The sequence below is a fragment of the Poromitra crassiceps genome (genome assembly GCF_964638095.1).
Source record: "Poromitra crassiceps genome assembly, chromosome: 9".
NCBI lineage: Eukaryota > Metazoa > Chordata > Actinopteri > Beryciformes > Melamphaidae > Poromitra > Poromitra crassiceps.
Window position 1 is genome coordinate 45443960 of NC_139630.1, and position 17928 is coordinate 45461887.

A 17928-nucleotide genomic window follows, 5' to 3' on the forward strand; every position below is an offset into this window, starting at 1 on the left:
TTTAGGTACGATTCAGCTTGAATTTGACATCATCTCTTCTGATTTCAATGTAGAGGAAGATGGCAGTCAAGCTGTTGCTGAGAGACCGTTTCAGACTCGGTACCTACTTAGTGATGATTATGAAGGATCTTCATATTATGCAATGTTGCCATACTGCAACTTTTATGTTTGTGCGGTCTTGGCCAGATTACCTCTTGAAAGTTGGATTTTTAATGTCAGTGGGACAAACTGACAAGACCAACAAATAAAAACAGATTAACTTACAAAGCCAGCGGTCTGTAGAGACAAGATGGAGGAACGAGGCTGTACACAGCCCATTGCTCTCAGGTCCGGGTAGCTCCCCACTTCTAACACATACATGTTGTCAGTGAAGTCCTGGCCCTCGAACGCCAGCCAGCTGAACGCACGCACGCACACACACACACACACACACACACACACACACACACACACACACACACACACACACACACACACACACACACACACACACACACACACACACACACACACACACACATAAGAGGAGCACAAAATATGGCACAAATCCTTATTCTGGATTCACACACCCAATGTCTTCATGCTGGTTTCTAATAGTAATACACAGTACTACATCTGAGTGTACACAGTACTACAAATGAGTGTCAAATGGAAGTAATACACAGTACTACATCTGAGTGTCAGATGGAGACAGATGAAAGGTGGCACTGTGGCAGCTGTGCAAACTGAGTGGTTTGATGATTCGCTGGATGGATTATTAATGCCTGAGGATATGCAGCACAGTGTGTGTTCTCACCTGTAGCGCCGAGCATCTAACTATAGAGCGAGGAATCCGTGTGTCTGTATGTGTGCAATCTTGCATATCTCGACAACCGTTCGTCCGATCGACTTCACACTTGTTGAGTGTGTTGTGTTGCTGGGAACCTAGTGAAGTGCAGTGTCCAATTTGGTGCAATTTGGACACATGCATAGTCATAGCGCCAGTGCCACCTACTGCCAAAACAGGAAGTGGTTTGTAACTTGCCTGGACATGGTCAAATCTGCCCCACACTTCACATGTTTGAGAGTCCTGGCCTGAAGATATCTACATGCCAATATTCAGTTATAGTCATAGCGCCACCTACTGGCAGCAGGAAATAACATCTTTCATACTTTGATGTATTCTTAGCAGGTTGACCAGAAATGTTCATGGTGTGGTCTACTCTTGATATACTGGAACATGAGGCATACTTAGTGGATGTTCTCTAGTGCCACATCAAACAAGGAATCGCTTGGCGGGTGTATTGCTGGGGACCGAATTATGTGCAGTGTCGGATTTGGTACAATTTGGACATGCTTAATATTAATACACTTTGAATAATCAAGCAAACAGCGCTCTGTGCAGCAGCAGGGCGAACGGGCACTGCACTAATTAAATTAATACTGATATTGCATTATGGGAATTTTTGCTCAAGTGAGAGTGAACACCCTCTGACAGACCCGCCTCATCTGCAGAAATACTTTATAATATGAGGAGAGGAGACAGTATGATATCCAGCTAATATTATTAATATGGGGCCACCGGAGATATTGCGAGAAAAAAAACAGTGAGAAATGTTTCAAATCATGCGTGTCATATCATATTAACTGGAATAACTAATGTAATAATCGCAGTGTGATGTTGTTTCAGGCTTCCTCACCTGCCAGCCAGCACCTTGCAGGAGGCCACAGTGAAGTCCGACTGCAGGGAGGCGGCGCTGTCCTCCAGAACCAGGACAGATCCCTGGAAACCTGGATCAGAGAAGAGCTGCACCTGAGGCACACAGCAAGCCGATACGCGTGAGTCATCCTCTCTGACTCACCCACCCGGTTCAGTCGCTCATCAGATCATGTGCAAGAATAGATCCAAAAGTGTGTTGTCACTCGTTTGAATCGCTCACCTTCAACTTGGCGGAGGTCTCCAAATCATCCTGAAATGGAAACCAAAGGTTGATGACAGGCATGCGTGGAACTGCAACATTCTTCTTTTGTGTTTTGACTAGCAGATTTTGCAGAGTAAAATGTATTACAAAAATGTAATTAGGAACGTGTGGTTATTTGCATATTCCCACGAGTCACATACATTATGCGCATTTCACTCAAGTGGATTGATCACGTAGGCTGTCTTGCTAAATGATGCTTTGAGCTCGTGCTGCACGATTGTGGAAAAACATCCCGAATAATTATGATATTATGATCGTGAATAGTAATTACGTACTCTTGGTTTCAGGATTCGTTTACTGCGAAGTCTCAAAGTTTTCACCAAATGATTACTAAACTCTAAGCCTTAGAGTTTTTAGATGATGATGAACAAGAACCCCAAATTCATCTTAGAGTCTAAGGTGAACTTGGCATTTGTGTTTATCATCATCTAAAAACAAACAGACTCTGGAGAAGGGGACTGTCCTCTCTAGGTAAGGTTTCTCTCTTTCTTCCCCACTGCCTATCCATCTTAACTTCTGCTTTGGCCACATGGCTGAATGAATGTTCATGCCTAATGGAAGCACTTGATTAACCACACAAAATACAACAAGCACTTCAATATCCCTCAATTGCACAACCCTGAAAGCGTCAAATCACCATAATTGTGCATCTCTACTTTGAGGCATGGCACACACATCTCTCCTGCCACCCTAGACAAGTGGTGCCATTTCACAGTTGTTTGAATGACGAGTAGTCAGTCCTCTTACCAGCACCACAGGCATTGCTGAGGAGATCCTGGGCCGCAGAGCCCCCCAGTCCTCTGGGCTTCCATACAGGCCCTTCTCCAGGACGTAGGCCTCGCCACAAAAGCCCGGCTCTTCAAACACAACCCATCTAACAGAGAAAAGCATCCGTTAGCAGCTATAAACGCCACTAATCATGACCAGCCAAAGCTGCCATTTTATTTAACACTGACATTTTAGATGTGTTGACCTTTGACCTCTTTCATCTCATGTTTACATAGGCTGCGTTCCAATCAGCTAGTAGTTCCCTTCTACAGTATAAGTGGACTGCACAGGGTATTCAGCCATATAATTTAACATGGCTGAATACCCTGTGCAGTCTACTTTGAAGGGAAGCTACTAGCAGATCGGAATGCAGCCATAGTGAGATGAGATGGCTTTGGGCAGCCATGTTTGCCTTCACACACACACACACACACACACACACACACACACACACACACACACAAAACGCCACAGGAATTCATACTATGAGGCAGAACCGATGTGTATTGCTCAATTACAGCCAACATTTTCAGGAGTCTTGGTCAGTCTCCAGGTTGAGGCCCGTCTCCCACATGACAGTGGTTCACTAGCTATGTCCTGTATGTACTGTGATGGGGAATGTGGCATGACCAGTGTGTGTGTGTGTGTGTGTTGGGGGTGGGGGCGGGTGTTATTCCTGGGATAGACGATTTGATTGGGTTTTTTTAGGGCGTTTCTGCTCGAAAGAAAGGCAGGCAAACAGACAGACAGACAGAGGCTATGTTTGCATTTGCGGGCATGTGTGTGCGGGCGTGTGTGCGTGCGGTCGTAAGCTGATGTGTCTGCTCACGTGTGAGACGACAAGCATGTCTCTATCTGCAGCGCTGAATCAACACGCCGAGCCAATCCGAGGCTCAGGGGGGGGGGGGGGGGGGGGGGCGGGGGCGGGGTGGGCGCGCAACAGCACGACAAGGGCGAGGCTGCGCAGGCTAATAACAGGCTAGTGGCACAGTGATCAGCACGAAACCCTGCAAGACTGCTAGAGCCTCCTGAAGCCGGGGCTGTTCATCATCTTGTGAGTTTCTCACATGCGCAAGGAGCATCTGTAAACATTTGCCTTCCTTTGTTCAGATTTGCTTTTTGCGGTTTTTAATTACTTTGCCATTATTTCAGCTGAATAAAATGTAGGGAGAATTAGATTCCCGCTACAGACAAACAAAAACAACAACAACAACAACAACAACAACAACATGTAATTGCTCATTGTGATGAGAATGAAGAAAAACAGAAACAGCTAGGCGGCGCAAATTGTCGACCAAATTGCCCCGTGGTACATTTTCCACTCTCCCTCTGGGATCACAACAGACAAAGGCCTTCACAAGAGAGCCCATCCAAATGTCATGGCATTCTTTGGCAGCTGTGACTGATCACTTCCACACCCTACACTGACTCCACCTTTACTCCCACTGGAACAAGGTGTGAGAAGACAAGTCGGCCACCTAACCTTCTACTCACATGGGCGTGGCCAACATCAGAGAAACATTAGAGAAAATAGGTTATCTGTCTCGACCTGCCGACATGGGCGCGGCCGGCAACCACGCAGCCAGCCCTACAGCCAGCCCTACCTATGTCTCCACAGCGGAGCTGCAGAGGCCAGAAGATCAACAGCAGAATTCACCTGAACGACAACCTTAACTAATGAAAGGGTCGAGCGCAGGAATGCATCTCAACGCAACGTCGAGTCGTCAAGTAGGAGCCACAAAACAGAGGAGGGTGAACAAACAGGTGTACTCGAACATGCCTTAGGTATGTGGGAGGGGAGAGACAGCATAGCCATGCAAATAAGCACCGATATGATCTAAATTGCTTCAGCTGGGGAAATGGTTATGTTATGCGCCACCTAACCTGTTATGTCCCATTACTGCACACACGGTGGGGAAGGCCAGAGGGAGTAAGCGTTAAGACTGGTCACTTACATGCCCCCGATGACGTCGAGGGACTGTGTCATCTGCTCGTAGCCAGTGTCCTCGACGTTGGCCACAGGGACTGACAGGTCAATGTTGAGTCCCAGCGTGCCAAAGTCAACGTCGCTGAACATCTTGAGGTGTGGAGCCAGGAAATCCTGCAGCGGGAGTGAAAGCATACCAATGCGATGACCATCGCCGCGGGCTATGTGACACTGTGCATTCCAAGCACCGGCAGAACCAGTTTACACTAGGACTAGATGTATCATCGGTTTGGAGTGGTCCCCAATTGATATGACAAGTTCCTCCCTTGTCCAATTAAATATAATTGTCTTTACTCATTTTATTCATTCATTTTTCAGGGGGACACTTACAGATACTATGGGTCGCAGTGACAGAAGCAGCTGGGAGCCTCCTACCCACTCCTTCCAGTCCAGGTACTCTCCCTCCTCCAGGACGTGCTGCTGGCCTTCAAACCCTGGCTGGCTGTAGCCCACCCAGCTGGGACAGACACAGTGATTAATAATTACATTTATTTCAAAGCTAGAGATGTTTAGTCACGTGACTCCATTGTTTGGACGGCTCTGCATGTATGTGAGGACAAGGACATTGTTAGGTAAGAAACAACTACCGTAGTCATCATGACTGCATTACATAACCTCAAAATCACCATCTGGCAGCAGATTGAGCATAAACCTTGTAATTTCCCGGGCTCTGCAGTCGACAAGTCATGACCTAAAGTTTCTGATCCAGTGCGAGCGAAATAGACTTACAATACGACACGGAAGAACAGTAAAAACTCACAGTCCTCCGATGATCTTTAAAGAGCCGACAGACGTCAGTTTGTTTGCTCCATCTGCAGCGCAGTCTCCTTCGCCGAAGCAGAAAACGTCACCGTCGATTTCCAAACACGAACCCTCAAAACCGGCCTTCTCATAAACCACAGCCTGGGCACGGAACGGAAACAAAAATGCATCATTGAAATATGTTGTGTGAATATAAAATCATTCTTGTTTAGTGTGCCAATTATGTTCTGTGCTTGCCCGCAATCTTGATCTTTTGATTTATTCGTTCCTTTTAAGGTGAGATCTAAGAAAACAACAATTGCAGCTCGTGAGTTTAAAACATATCCTGGTAAGTTTTAAAGGTCAAAAAGTCTAATGGAACTGGCAGGCACTCACAGGTAAAGTTTCCAAAAGAATTTTAATCGGCACAGCAGCAGCAGTACAAAGAACAGATGCGTTTCAGCCTGTGAGCCTTAAGTTTTAAAGGTCAGACAGTAACACTTCTTTCAGACGAAATCTATATTTGAAAGAAGTTTGAGTAATGACTTTACAATGGACATAAAGCATTTTGCAAATGACATTTTCAGGTTAAGAATCAATAATGAGTTATGACCTTAACTCATTGAGTGCCATGGACGTCCTTCGACGTCCAATTAAATAGTGACGTAGAGTGCCACGGACGTCCTTCGACGTCCAATGCGTTTTTTGACGGTGGGACGTCGATCAAAGCCTTCCGCAGCTCCTGTACAACTATAGTAGCTATTGGAGGTCTATAACCTATTTTACAGAACCCTTAGGTGGCGACAGTGCTCTCCAGATTACAGAAATGTCAGGAATACACAGCCTGAAATAGCCTTGATGAAAGAGAACCCGCTCATGCTGCAGTCCAGAGCCATGTAGATTGTTCTGGCTGCAACTGACGGTGCGTGCGAACACAGTCAATCCGCGCACACAACTGAGTCCTTCTGCCTCTGTCTGTCTGTCAGCATAGTTTCTCCACATGATTAGCCGCTAGAAAAGCAGCAGCGCGACACTGAAAAGCCAAACCTTTCACTGCAGTCCGCGTGTGGCTTCTCCATGTTGCGCTGCCTGGGAGGCGGCGCTTCCCAGGCTTCCTAGACGCTTGGTGCGAGGCTGTGTGTTACTAGTGTGGGGAGGAGTTTTCAGCTGAGGGGGGGGAGGGGGGGTGGGGCACGCAGGGCAGGACACAACTACACCACATCACTACATCAGAAAATATTACCGTATCTAGAGTCAGTGAATGTGCTTGAAATGCTGCATTTCACAAAAGGCTGAATATCTCAGCTTATAATTTGAAATGCCTGAAAACGCTGAAAACAACCTATCTTCTCCGGCTCATAACTAAAGAACGGAAAATGGTATCAATAAACTTTTTTTTGCTGATGATACAATAGAGTCTCCTTGTTCTTTTTGCGTGTTCGGTGTTTACATAGTAATATCACACAATATTCTGTGGGCCTCGAGAAATCACTGAAAACGCTCTGAAAACTCTGGCACTGGGAGCGTCCGTTCTCCAAAAGTGGCTGGCACTCAATGAGTTAATATAAAAAAAAATCCACCCTCAGTTATAGATACAATCAGTTTAGGGCCGTAACAGTGGTGTTCAAGGCAAGCTTTCCAGGAGTTATGCTGGATGAAGTGTTTGCTTCTGCCTCTTCTAAGATGGATTTGGCCACGTATGATTGTATTGAGTCTAGACAGATGCTCTTTGATTCTGAGACCGACAATGTTGGATTTTTTGTCTAGAAAATTTCCCCCCTGCTATTTCCATAGCTGGAAATATTTCAACATACATACTGTATATATACATGACATTTGTTATAGGGTGCATTTTCCCTATAAGAGCAGGCACAATAATGACAGTGAATTAGTTGCTTGTTTTCTGATTTCCAGTAATACACATTACTTGATCATATAGTGATGCGTTTACCCATAGAGTTATTCAAGATGGAAAGGTTCAACAATAGACCAAACATACCTTGACTTCATTAGGATTCTCCACTTTAAAGCCACCCTGCAACAGAAACATTAGCATCAACAAACATCCTGCAGCCATCACTAAATGTACATGGGCATCAAAGAAAGACGGTCAGCAAATAGTCATATTTTCTGAAAGATAATGAGGCCGAGTGGCAGACAGACAATACATTCACAATGGAAAGTAACAATGTTTAATTACTTTTTAAATGGAAAGTTAATTAGGAAATAGAATATTCATGAGAGTAGCTATTGTACACTGATGCAGCCGGGGGGGGTCAGTAAAAATAAATAAATAATGCATTCGTGGATGGACTGTCCCATTACTCACCATTTTGAGGGGTCTGAGAGAGCCTATGAAGGGTGAAGGGAAGCCCCAGGTCTCAGGCAAAGGATACTCCCCCTGCTCCAGCACGGCCAGCATGCCCTGGTACCCCGGGTCACTGAACACCAGCCAGCTGCAACAAAATGAAGGGTTAAAATCCACAAGGCCGCTTCACCTCCGACCTTAGCCTGGGTGAACCCAGCGTTCAGCGTGACGTGATTATGCCTGTAACGTAAGTGTGACTGATAGTACATAGAGGTCATGTGGAGGCTGGGTTTACCCAGGCTACTTCAACCTTACTGCACATAGCAGGTCTACAGTAACTGAGTCATGGCCTTGAGTGGTTTTTAGCATTTAAAACCACCAGCTGTAATACCACTGTCATAACAAAAAGAACACAAATAGTAAACTCAAGATATATTTTCCCCCACTGCTACTAATAGCCTAGCAATAAAATCCTTGAATAGTTGCATATAGTGTAGTTGCGTATAGTATAGTATAGTATAGTATAGTATACTGTATAGTGGTATTCTGTATATGTTATGTCTGGTATATTGGTTGCTATACCATACCACACATACATGTTATGTGTGCTGATTTTCTTCTGGGCCATAATTATTTCTAGCAATGACACAAGAACAATTTTTAAATGTCATTACAACATGGAAATAATATAATTTAGATGGAGACCTTGTGATATTGTGACGGTCAAGCCGTCTCATTCGTGTTCACTACTGCATATATTGAATCCAAATATATCAACCCATCCCTAATGAACTACTATGTGGTCACAGTCACAGGTGTGTGTTTATCGAGTATTTCACAATGTCTTCAAGTGGGATGAGGACCAGCACTATCCATTTTACAATATACTGTATTCCAGTTGTCCACACTTGTGTCCAAAGTACTTCTCTGTACAATAAATGTATTCACGCCGGGCATCAGATCCCCTCGCCCTGGCAGCCCCAGAGCCCAGCTTTACCCTCTGTGCTGCCAAGATCGCACAATGCCTCCAGCAGGAACAGAATTATAACCAGATCAGCACTTCTGGCGAAAAATAGTTTCATAAAAAGTTCATAACGCTCAGTATACTCGAGTGAGCTCTGTTGAGCTGAGTACAGGTTTGATTAGTTAAACCCAAAAATACATCTGCTACAACAGACTTAGACAGACCACAGATGTCTCTGTGCAAATACTGCAAGAGGAGCTGCTGAGGCAGAACGGTTCGTGGGTGATCAGAGATGGTTTGCTGGATAGTGGATACTGCGCTGACATCTGACAGTAATTAACTTTAATTTCATGATTGGAAAGGTAGTCAGGGGGAGATGTTTAAAGGTAGTCAGGGGGAGATGTTTAGAAATGCTGAAATGATTCCTGGCATGTTTCTAGCCAAGGTGCCAATGTAAACCAACAAAACGAGCTTGCCGGCGCTGTGGGAAAAGCTCTATGCCGATAACTTTCTTCAGGGGCAGGGCATGTCCTGAATACCTCACATGGGAGAAAAAACACACTCCGCTTTGCCAAAGTCTCTCCCCACCTTTGTCCATTTCTACCTCAGTCTCCACCTCTCCGTCCCACCTTCCAAGTCCCCCTCGACCCCCCCGCTCTCACTCCCGTCTAACATGCACGAGCAGGAAGGACATTCCTAAGCAGGCAAATGAGTGAGAGTGAACCCAAAGGGAGGGATAAACACTCAGGTAATGATTATCTGGCAGCCCAGCCTCTCCTCTTGACTGCCAGCTCATGCCAAAGTCAAACAAAAAGAATATCCCAATAAGAGACAGCTCAACATTGCCTGCTTCTAGCTCTCTGGGTTTGTCTAGTAGTGCACCACTCCAGCCAGGAGAGACGGGGCTCGTCTCATTGCTTACAGCTGTGGGATTGTGCGGCTATGAAAAACTCTCAGACACGACTTCTGCTTTCCTCGACTCCTGCTTCTCGCCTGGACTACTGCAACGTGCTCCTGGCTGGCCTACAGTACCTGCCACCGACATCCGACTGCTTCAGCTCATTCAGAACGCTGCAGCCCGTCTGGTATTCAACCAACCCAAATTCTCTCATGTCACTCCCCTCTTCCGGGACCTCCACTGGCTTCCCATCTCAGCTCGCATCAAATTCAAGACACTGGTACTGGCCTACAGGGCAGTACACCAGTCAGCTCCCCTGTACCTGCAATCTATGGTCAGGTTCCAAACCTCTCACCGCTCCCTTCGCTCCTCCACCAGTGCAGGGCGCCTCGCTCCTCCTTCGCTACGGGCGCTCAAAAGTCGCTCATCCCGATCTCGACTCTTCTCCTCCCTGGCACCCCAATGGTGGAACGAGCTGCCACCTTCGGTCAGGACTGCTGAATCACTGCCGATCTTTTGGAAAAGACTAAAGACTCACCTTTTCAGGCTCCACCTGGGCCCTTCCTGATCTAACTTCTTTCTCTCTCTTTCTTAAAAAAAAAAAAAATCCTAAACTAAAACTCGTACCACTGTTCCTTCAGGATTTGTAGTTGTCATAGACTGTGCTCCATAGTTGATTGCTCTATTGCTGAAAAAAAGTGTGTTATTGTAAGTCGCTTTGGATAAAAGCGTCTGCCAAATGACGTAATGTAAATGTAAATGTAATGCTTCTCAAATCAGACCTCATCTCCAGGTGTCTCCCTTGCTAGCAGTCTCATCCAGCACAGTTAGGATACCACATGGTTGGCATGTTTGCTGAAATGGTCATACTTACACGCCAGAGTGGACTTTGATGGAACCAGTGTTCTGTGGGATCCCGAACGAGCCGGTCTCTATGTTGTCGTCATGGTATGGTGTTACCCTGCCGTGGCCCTCTGGATCAGTAAACAGGTCAATATGTGGAAGGCTGTAGTCCTAGAAAGACGGAGAAAACACACACACACAGGAATTAGCAGTGATGAAGACAAATAAGGGTGGAAAATGCCTCCGCCACATAGAATCAAGCAAACATCAGCAGCGTCTTAGCAGGCCATGAGGTGATGCTGGCCATATTGAAATATTGAAGGCCAGATGAGGTGAGGGTATAGGTCCGAAAACTAACCCAGACAACCAGTCGAATGGAGCCGATCAGCATCGGTGGGTCGATGTGCTGCTGCGTCTCCGGCCCAGACTCCGCCCACACGTTCGTCAATTCTATACAGCCCTCCTCCAGAGCGATGGAACGTCCCTCGAAGTCAGGCTTCTCATAAAGCACCCAACTGCAGGGAAAACAAAAAACAAAAAAACATTGGGAAGCTTCTGGAAAACATAGAAACGTCACAGGGCTGATGAACACCTGCGAGTGCAAAAGCTGTGATGCGGCAGTCAAATCTCAACTAAGCAAGAGACAATCTGGGTCATTAATTCATAAACATGTATAAAACATAGTCATCAGAACACTTTAAGAAAACGTTTGTGAATTAAACCCACTGTAATACCTTTAGGATAGAGATTAAACTCGTGAACCAAATACGCAATGTAACAATCCCTCGTGCTACTTTTGGGAGAGCACCCAATGTATGTAGACGCATCCAGCTTTGATGTTAGAGGAAAAAAGGGTGTGAGTGGGTGTATCATTGAGGTTACCAAGTGTGCAACGCTCAGATGTTTCATCGAATTAGGGCCGCGTCACCTCCAGCAGGCTCAAAAGGCGCTATCGTCCCAAAACCCATCAAATATCGCCACTTACCATCCTCTGACCACCCTCACGGATATGAGAGGGGAGAGCTGGAGAGAGGTGGCATCTGCCATGTCCCTGTAGATCTCATACGTCTGGCCACCCAACTGAGCACTCTGGAACAGCACCATCTGTATGGAGGAGACACCAAGGTCAATGTCAACTTGAGACGTTAACAGGAGGAGGAAATAATCACTGGGAAAGAGCTTTACAAGCTTGTCCCATTCGCTGAGCTTTCTAAGGAGGCGTCGGCAGCATGATAGATTCCTTTATTTATGTTCTGCACTACATTTCATCTATAAATCCAGCATGCAGGCGCAGACAGTACAGACACCATGTTGAGCACAAAGGAAATGTCTTTTTGAGCAGTCTCTTTCAACCCACAATGCAGTGCAGCGCTCTCCCACAAGCTTTTGCAATGCACTGGCACTGAATCCCATGAGTAATCACATCCAGCTGAGCACTTGTATTGGTATTTTGATTTTATTTTTTCAAAACTCTGTTTACCCCCTAGAAGAAAAATATAGAAAGCAGATGTTTTCACAGAACAATGACATTTCCATCCAGATTCCTCTCTCATTGCCCCCACCCCCCTCCCCACACTTCTATGTCTTCTACTTCTACGTCTCTCTTCTATGTGTACAGAGGGAGGGTTGCCTACTCACCTTTCCAGGGCGCCTGTGAAATCCTTTGGTAACTCTTATCTGCAAAAGCAACAAACACAGATGATCATGGCACTGGAGATTGCTGAGCATGGCAAGCATTCACAAAGTTGTGTTGTTATTGATTGTCTTCTTTCTGTTTAATTACTCATTTATGTTGCTTTCCTGTGGGGACACAATGCATCCCTGTGGGCTACACTGTGTTATAATTGTATTGATCTATTAGCTACTGTTAAGCTTTTTTTTTTTTTTTTGTCTTTGACACATATGCGTTCCAGCTTGTTATCGCTGCACTAGCTGTCTAGTGCAGTTTTGTTGGAAGCTCCAAATGGCAATGAGAGGTGTTTGAAAAATCTGCCCTTTAGTACCCTGTAATCATGTGACCAATGGAGCCAATCTGTGATGGCTTTATACACAAAAGATACCAAACAGACTAGAGAGGCCAAAGATCTATCATTGGTGTAAACGTACAAACATACACGTACCAGAACCGGCCTGCCAAAGGGTCCAATCCAGCCCACTAAAATAGCACTAATGAATGAAATTTATGCCTACAGTATGGTAGCTGAGATAACCTATTGCCATTATCCTTGCTATCAGTTTTGAGCAGTAGCCTAAACATCTCCACCTCCAATTGTTTTATGGAATGTGGAAAAAGGTAAGACATCTCAGGCTGTTCATCATGTCTAAATGGATGGTCCATTCACTGTGAATGTTATCTACATGTACCTACACACTAAAAGAAACTGGACAATTTTGAGGTGTTGTTATTTATAGATTATTATGCAATGGTTTTCTTTGTCTGGCCCGCTTGACACCAAATTGGGTCGCATGTGGCCAGTGAGTGAGTTTGACCCCCTGGTGTAAACGAAGAAGATGTCCTGCTAGTGACCATCGACATAAATAAATAGCTAGTGACCACCACACCTGACACCAGCATTTATTGGGTAAATAGGTCGAATCTACAAGGTCTCAATTACAAACAGGTGGGACAGTCTTCTCCATTGCAGTGATGTAGGCTGATTTACTTTCTACATAAAAAAAACTTTCCTAGTACCATTTTAAAGACATTAAAGGATATAAATCATTAGTGACCAAGCACATGTGCCAGAGAGTCCACCCATATACACACCTGTGCTTCAAAGAGAAGTACAGTCTGTATTTGTGTTGCTCAGCAGTCAAATGCCCTGTGCTTTTGCAACACTTACATTGTTAGTAGGCCTGGCCTGTGGGTGAGCCAGAGGCTGGTGGAGCTCGGTCAGTGTGGGGTGCGTGGCTGGAGGAACCCCAGGGAGGCGGGGAGGAGCACCATCCGGAAGCAGGAGGCCTGGCTTCACATCCAGGGCTGCTCCTCCTTCTGGGACTGGCTTTGTCATCCTTCCACTCATCTGATGCATAAGAAATAATCCATCAGATAAGGAATAAAGCAGTTAGACGTGATTCTCTACTCATATAATGTATTGAATAAATTACCATTTATTGACATAGTGAAATGTGTTACAGCACAGTAAAGATGACTAGGTTCTATGCAAATCTTATTTCCTTCACTGGATGCATGCATTCACATCATTTTAAGTTACACTGCAGCTTTGCTTAACTTCCACTACTTGTTTGCACGTGTGAGACATATTTTACCTGTTGTGTTGTGAATGCATGCTAATCTGTATGTTGTGAAGGTAACTTCAACGTTCACGCCATTTTTAGCTGGTGACAATAATGCTTGATTCGACTAACCTCTGTGTTGAGTTGCTCCTGTTCGTGTGTGCTCCGCTCTGCTTTTGCTAGCTCTCTCGGGAGGTACTTCTCTAAATAGTCCGGCAGCTTGATGTCGTTAAAGGAGGGAAGTGGAGGCCCTGAGTCACCGACCACAGCCTCCACAGCCTGGGCTCCGGCTCTGCCGCTCGGGGCAGGGCTCTGCTTGGCCAACGCATCACTGAAAGGAGCCACGAGATTGGGGCTTGGCAGGAGTGGCTGGGATGCCGGCGGGGGGCTCGACTGGGGGGCTTCGCTCGGCGACAGGTCCCCAGAGTTGGTGCGGTCTGCCTGGGCTTGAACTCCGCTCCTCTTCCCCCTGAGGCTGGAGAGGCCGCTGAGGACACAGCTCCCCTCCAAGCGAGACTTGACCTTGATCTGCTCATCTTTCTTCTTCTCTGGCTCTTCCGCATCCTCCTCCTCCTCCTCGACTGTGCTCTTTTCCCTAAGCCGGCCACGAACGTCCAGGCTATGAAGCAGAATGCTCCTGTCTGCCAAACTGGCCCTGGCAGGCTTCAGGCTAGCTTTAGTCTCTGTGCTTTGGAGCTTGGCTAAGATACCACCGCTCGTTTCTATGCTGTATTGTGTCTTCTTCCTCAAGCCGAACTGGAACTCCTCGGGGTCGAAGGTCTTCTCGAAGCGGTCCTCCCTGATGGCGGGCATGGCGAACAGGGGCTGGGGTGTCCGAAGGTAGTTGTGCTTACGCGGCGGGAGGGAGAAGGGAGCGCAAAGCTTCTGGATTTTCTCAACAAAGTCATCATCATCTAGGTCACCAGACGTGTCCAGGAGGTTGCTCTCACTTCCACAAGAGACTAGTTTGGGCTCTGGGATTTTGAGCTTCTTTTTGGGGAAATCCACATCCAGCCAACTGGAGGGGGCATCCCGCTGTTTTGAGGGATCTCCTTCGCTCAGTCCCCGGGGCAAACAGAGCTTCTTCAGGGATGAACGTTGGGAAGAGCCTGGGCTCAGTTTAGTGGCCTCTTTTGAAGTGGCTGCTTTTGTAGCTTGAGCTGAACTCTCTGGTTTATTATTGACTGTGTGGGGTTGTCGGGGTGGGCTGAGGTCACCATTAACAACAGGCGAAGGTTCATTCACGACAAAAACTCGCGTTTTATCAGTTGCCTTTCTTTCCACAGTAACTGCGGTGTTAGTAACAGTAGGGCCGTTAGCAGATGAGCTCTGTATTGTTTTCACTGTGCCCTTGTCTAAACTACTATCATTTACAGGTATCGCTGGTGTCTTTTTGGACTCCTCACACTGCGAAGAAGATGAAGACACTTTCACTACATCTGTTGAGCTTTTGACTTCTGACTCGATAGCTGAATATTTGCCGGCTCCCTCACTGCTCACAGATTTAGGAACAGAAATAGCAATAGGTTCCTTAACAGATGATTCTTTCTCGGCCATTTTGCCAGTCTGTGTGGGAACTACAGCTGTCAGTGTCGGAGTCTCATTCGCTGCTTTCACAGACGCAGTCGCCTCCTCTGCTGCTGTAGCTGCGCTAGCCGTCAGCTCTGAATTGGAAAACTCTTGCGCAACATCAATAGCTCCATGTGCCTGTGAGTCATCAGTGCATTTCTCTGTTTTTTCCACACGTACAGAATTAGACTGTGGCTGTGCTGGAGTCACGGCTGGCTGTGTTTGTGTTTGTGTTCCAGGGCTTTCTGCACACTTTGTTTGCGACGCGGGCACATTTGAAGCTGTCTCTGCCATAGGAGGCTCCACAGGCCCTTCATCACTGTCGGCCGCACTCGCAGCCTTGTTAGCCTGGGTGACTGCACAAACAGCTTTATGTGGATGTGCAGTCACCATCTCACTGACAGGCTGTGTCTCAGCGGGCCAGGCTGAGCCAACGGTCTTCTCTGAGACTGGTTCTGGTGGTTTGGACTCGGCTTTTGCTATGTCTTCAACATGCTTTGGTGGTTCCTCTTTTCTGTCAGCTGCAGCCTTGCATGACTCTGGGATGTCCTGTCCACCGGCTGAAGCCGTGCCCTTTGTTGTATTTTTATCCAAAGGCATAAGCTGTTGTACTTTCTCTTTGTTCTCAATCTCATGTATATCTTCAGTGTCTCTCTTTTCCGACTGCGCCACTTTCTCTATGTCTTTGTTCTCGGTGTGATTTATTATTTCAGTGTCTTTCTGTTTTGGTTGCCCCATGTCTTTTTTATTGGACTGTTTTACATGTGCTTTATCTTTTGTTTCAGCTTGATTATCTAATTTGGGGTATTCAACAGGTGACTCTTGCACCACAGGAGTCTTCTCAATAAGATGTTTTTTGTATGTCACAGGTAAAGGGGGGGAGTCTGATGACCCACTACTGTCCTCAGAGTTTTCCCTCTCCTCTGCAAATGAGAGGCTGTGTCCCCCAGCTATCTCCTCCTCTTGGGGTGAAACAACGGGTTCCTTGTCAATAGGCTTCTTTGTTCCACTGCTGCAAACAGCAGTATCAGGTTTGTCAACTGTGTTGACAGATGGTTCAGTCAGATCCCCCTTTCCCTTAACTGGTTTGTCAATTTTGTCCATTTTAAGTGAAGAATCTAATGTTTTGTTCTGTTTGTCTGATACCTCTAATGCATTTCTAAATGCTTGCTGGCTGGTATCACTGGGTGACTGTGTTGCTGAAGTACTTCCTAGACACTTATCAGATGGTAACGTGACCGTCTCAATGAGCTGTTTGTTGGGTGAGGCGGTCTCCTCGGTATCAGCCACCTTTTCCTGTTTGCTGGCAACGACTTCCTGCTTGTTAGTACAGTGACCTGGTTTATTTTCACGGTTTGGGCTGGTGGGGCTGGTTGGCTCTCTGCTTTTCCTTCTCTTAGAGCGGGAGCTTGCTCTCTGAGGACCTTTGGAATTGGTCAGATCATCTACGTCACCAGGCCCTATAACAGGACTGTCTGTTTCAACACCGTTTGGTTTTGTAGGCAGCTCTGCTGTTTCCGAGGCCTCTTTGTCTTTTGTTTGGGATTGTGTTTGTTGTTCAGGAGCAGGAATGCTCTCCCCAACAGCAGTGGTATCTCGCGTATCTGGTTTATACCTTATCTCTGTCACGACTGTAGTCTGCATCTTCTCCTTGCAATCCAGTTGATCCAGTTCCTGTGGCTTTGACACAAGTGCTGCTGCGGAAGGGGAGGATTTCTGGGACATTCCTGTCATGGCAGACTTTTGAGATGGTGCCGTCCTGTCCTCCGGCTTATGCGTCTCTGCAAAGTTCCTCGCCCGCTCCTTAACGGTCTTGGGTTTCTCTCTATCGGGCGACGCAGAGCTGGACCTGCCATTGTCGCAACGCTCTGCTGATTTTGACCTTTGATCTGAAAAGCCAAATTCTGCTTTCAGCCTCTTGGTGACTGTCCTGGCAGGGGAGACATCTGCACTCCGGGGGATTTGGAAGGTCTTCTTGCCACTCGCCACTGCCCGACCCTCAAAAATGCTGATCTTATCTGCAATCCGGCCAACGACTGGCTTAGACTCCTCATCTGTTTTCTTCACATCCTGCAGTCTGTGAAGAGGTGAAATGTATGTGAGCAGATACACTTCAGACTTTATACTGTATGTTGTAGAATCTGAACCATTTAAAGTCGATTTTCACCAATATATTAATGCTGTACAGCATTCTTCGCAATAAGCCCTTATTGTCACAGAAAAAAATAACATAACCTCCTCTTCATTCTCGATACTAGTTTAATCTCTGGGTGTAGGTGATTTGTAAAATCTTATCTGAACTTTATTTTACAGTGCCATTCTTGCAGCCTAAATGGTTGGACTTTGTGTTATGACTCACTCAATTTGTTCAACTTCTGAAGGAACTACAACTTCCTTCAGAAGTTGTAGTTGTCATAGACTGTGCTCCATAGTTGATTGCTCTATTGCTGACAAAAAATGTGTTATTGTAAGTCGCTTTGGATAAAAGCGTCTGCCAAATGACGTAATGTAATGTAATGTAATGTTATATGTGATAGCAAAAGTGTGGAATTGTGATAGCAAATTATTGATTGAGTGCTTATTGATTGATTGCTTATGAACTATGGCCCTTCTAAGATGTATTTTGTGAACTATGTTTTAGAAGGGCCATAG

The 17928-nt window shown here is 46.1% G+C and overlaps 1 protein-coding gene across 1 annotated transcript in view; it reads right to left on the reverse strand.

The window, feature by feature from the left end:
* Positions 1–17928, reverse strand: part of LOC310782858 (uncharacterized protein) — a 28983-nt gene that overhangs the window by 5693 nt on the left and 5362 nt on the right. Inside the window, exons 3-17 of the mRNA XM_083643635.1 lie at positions 13840–17353; positions 13314–13493; positions 12109–12147; positions 11456–11574; positions 10829–10985; positions 10502–10641; positions 7787–7913; positions 7457–7492; positions 5477–5619; positions 5047–5173; positions 4685–4830; positions 2709–2835; positions 1920–1949; positions 1680–1792; positions 265–397 (exon numbers count right to left, since the gene is read on the reverse strand). Coding sequence (XP_083499761.1) covers positions 265–397; positions 1680–1792; positions 1920–1949; positions 2709–2835; positions 4685–4830; positions 5047–5173; positions 5477–5619; positions 7457–7492; positions 7787–7913; positions 10502–10641; positions 10829–10985; positions 11456–11574; positions 12109–12147; positions 13314–13493; positions 13840–17353 — 5131 coding nt within the window. The remainder of the gene's footprint in view (positions 1–264; positions 398–1679; positions 1793–1919; positions 1950–2708; positions 2836–4684; positions 4831–5046; positions 5174–5476; positions 5620–7456; positions 7493–7786; positions 7914–10501; positions 10642–10828; positions 10986–11455; positions 11575–12108; positions 12148–13313; positions 13494–13839; positions 17354–17928) is intronic.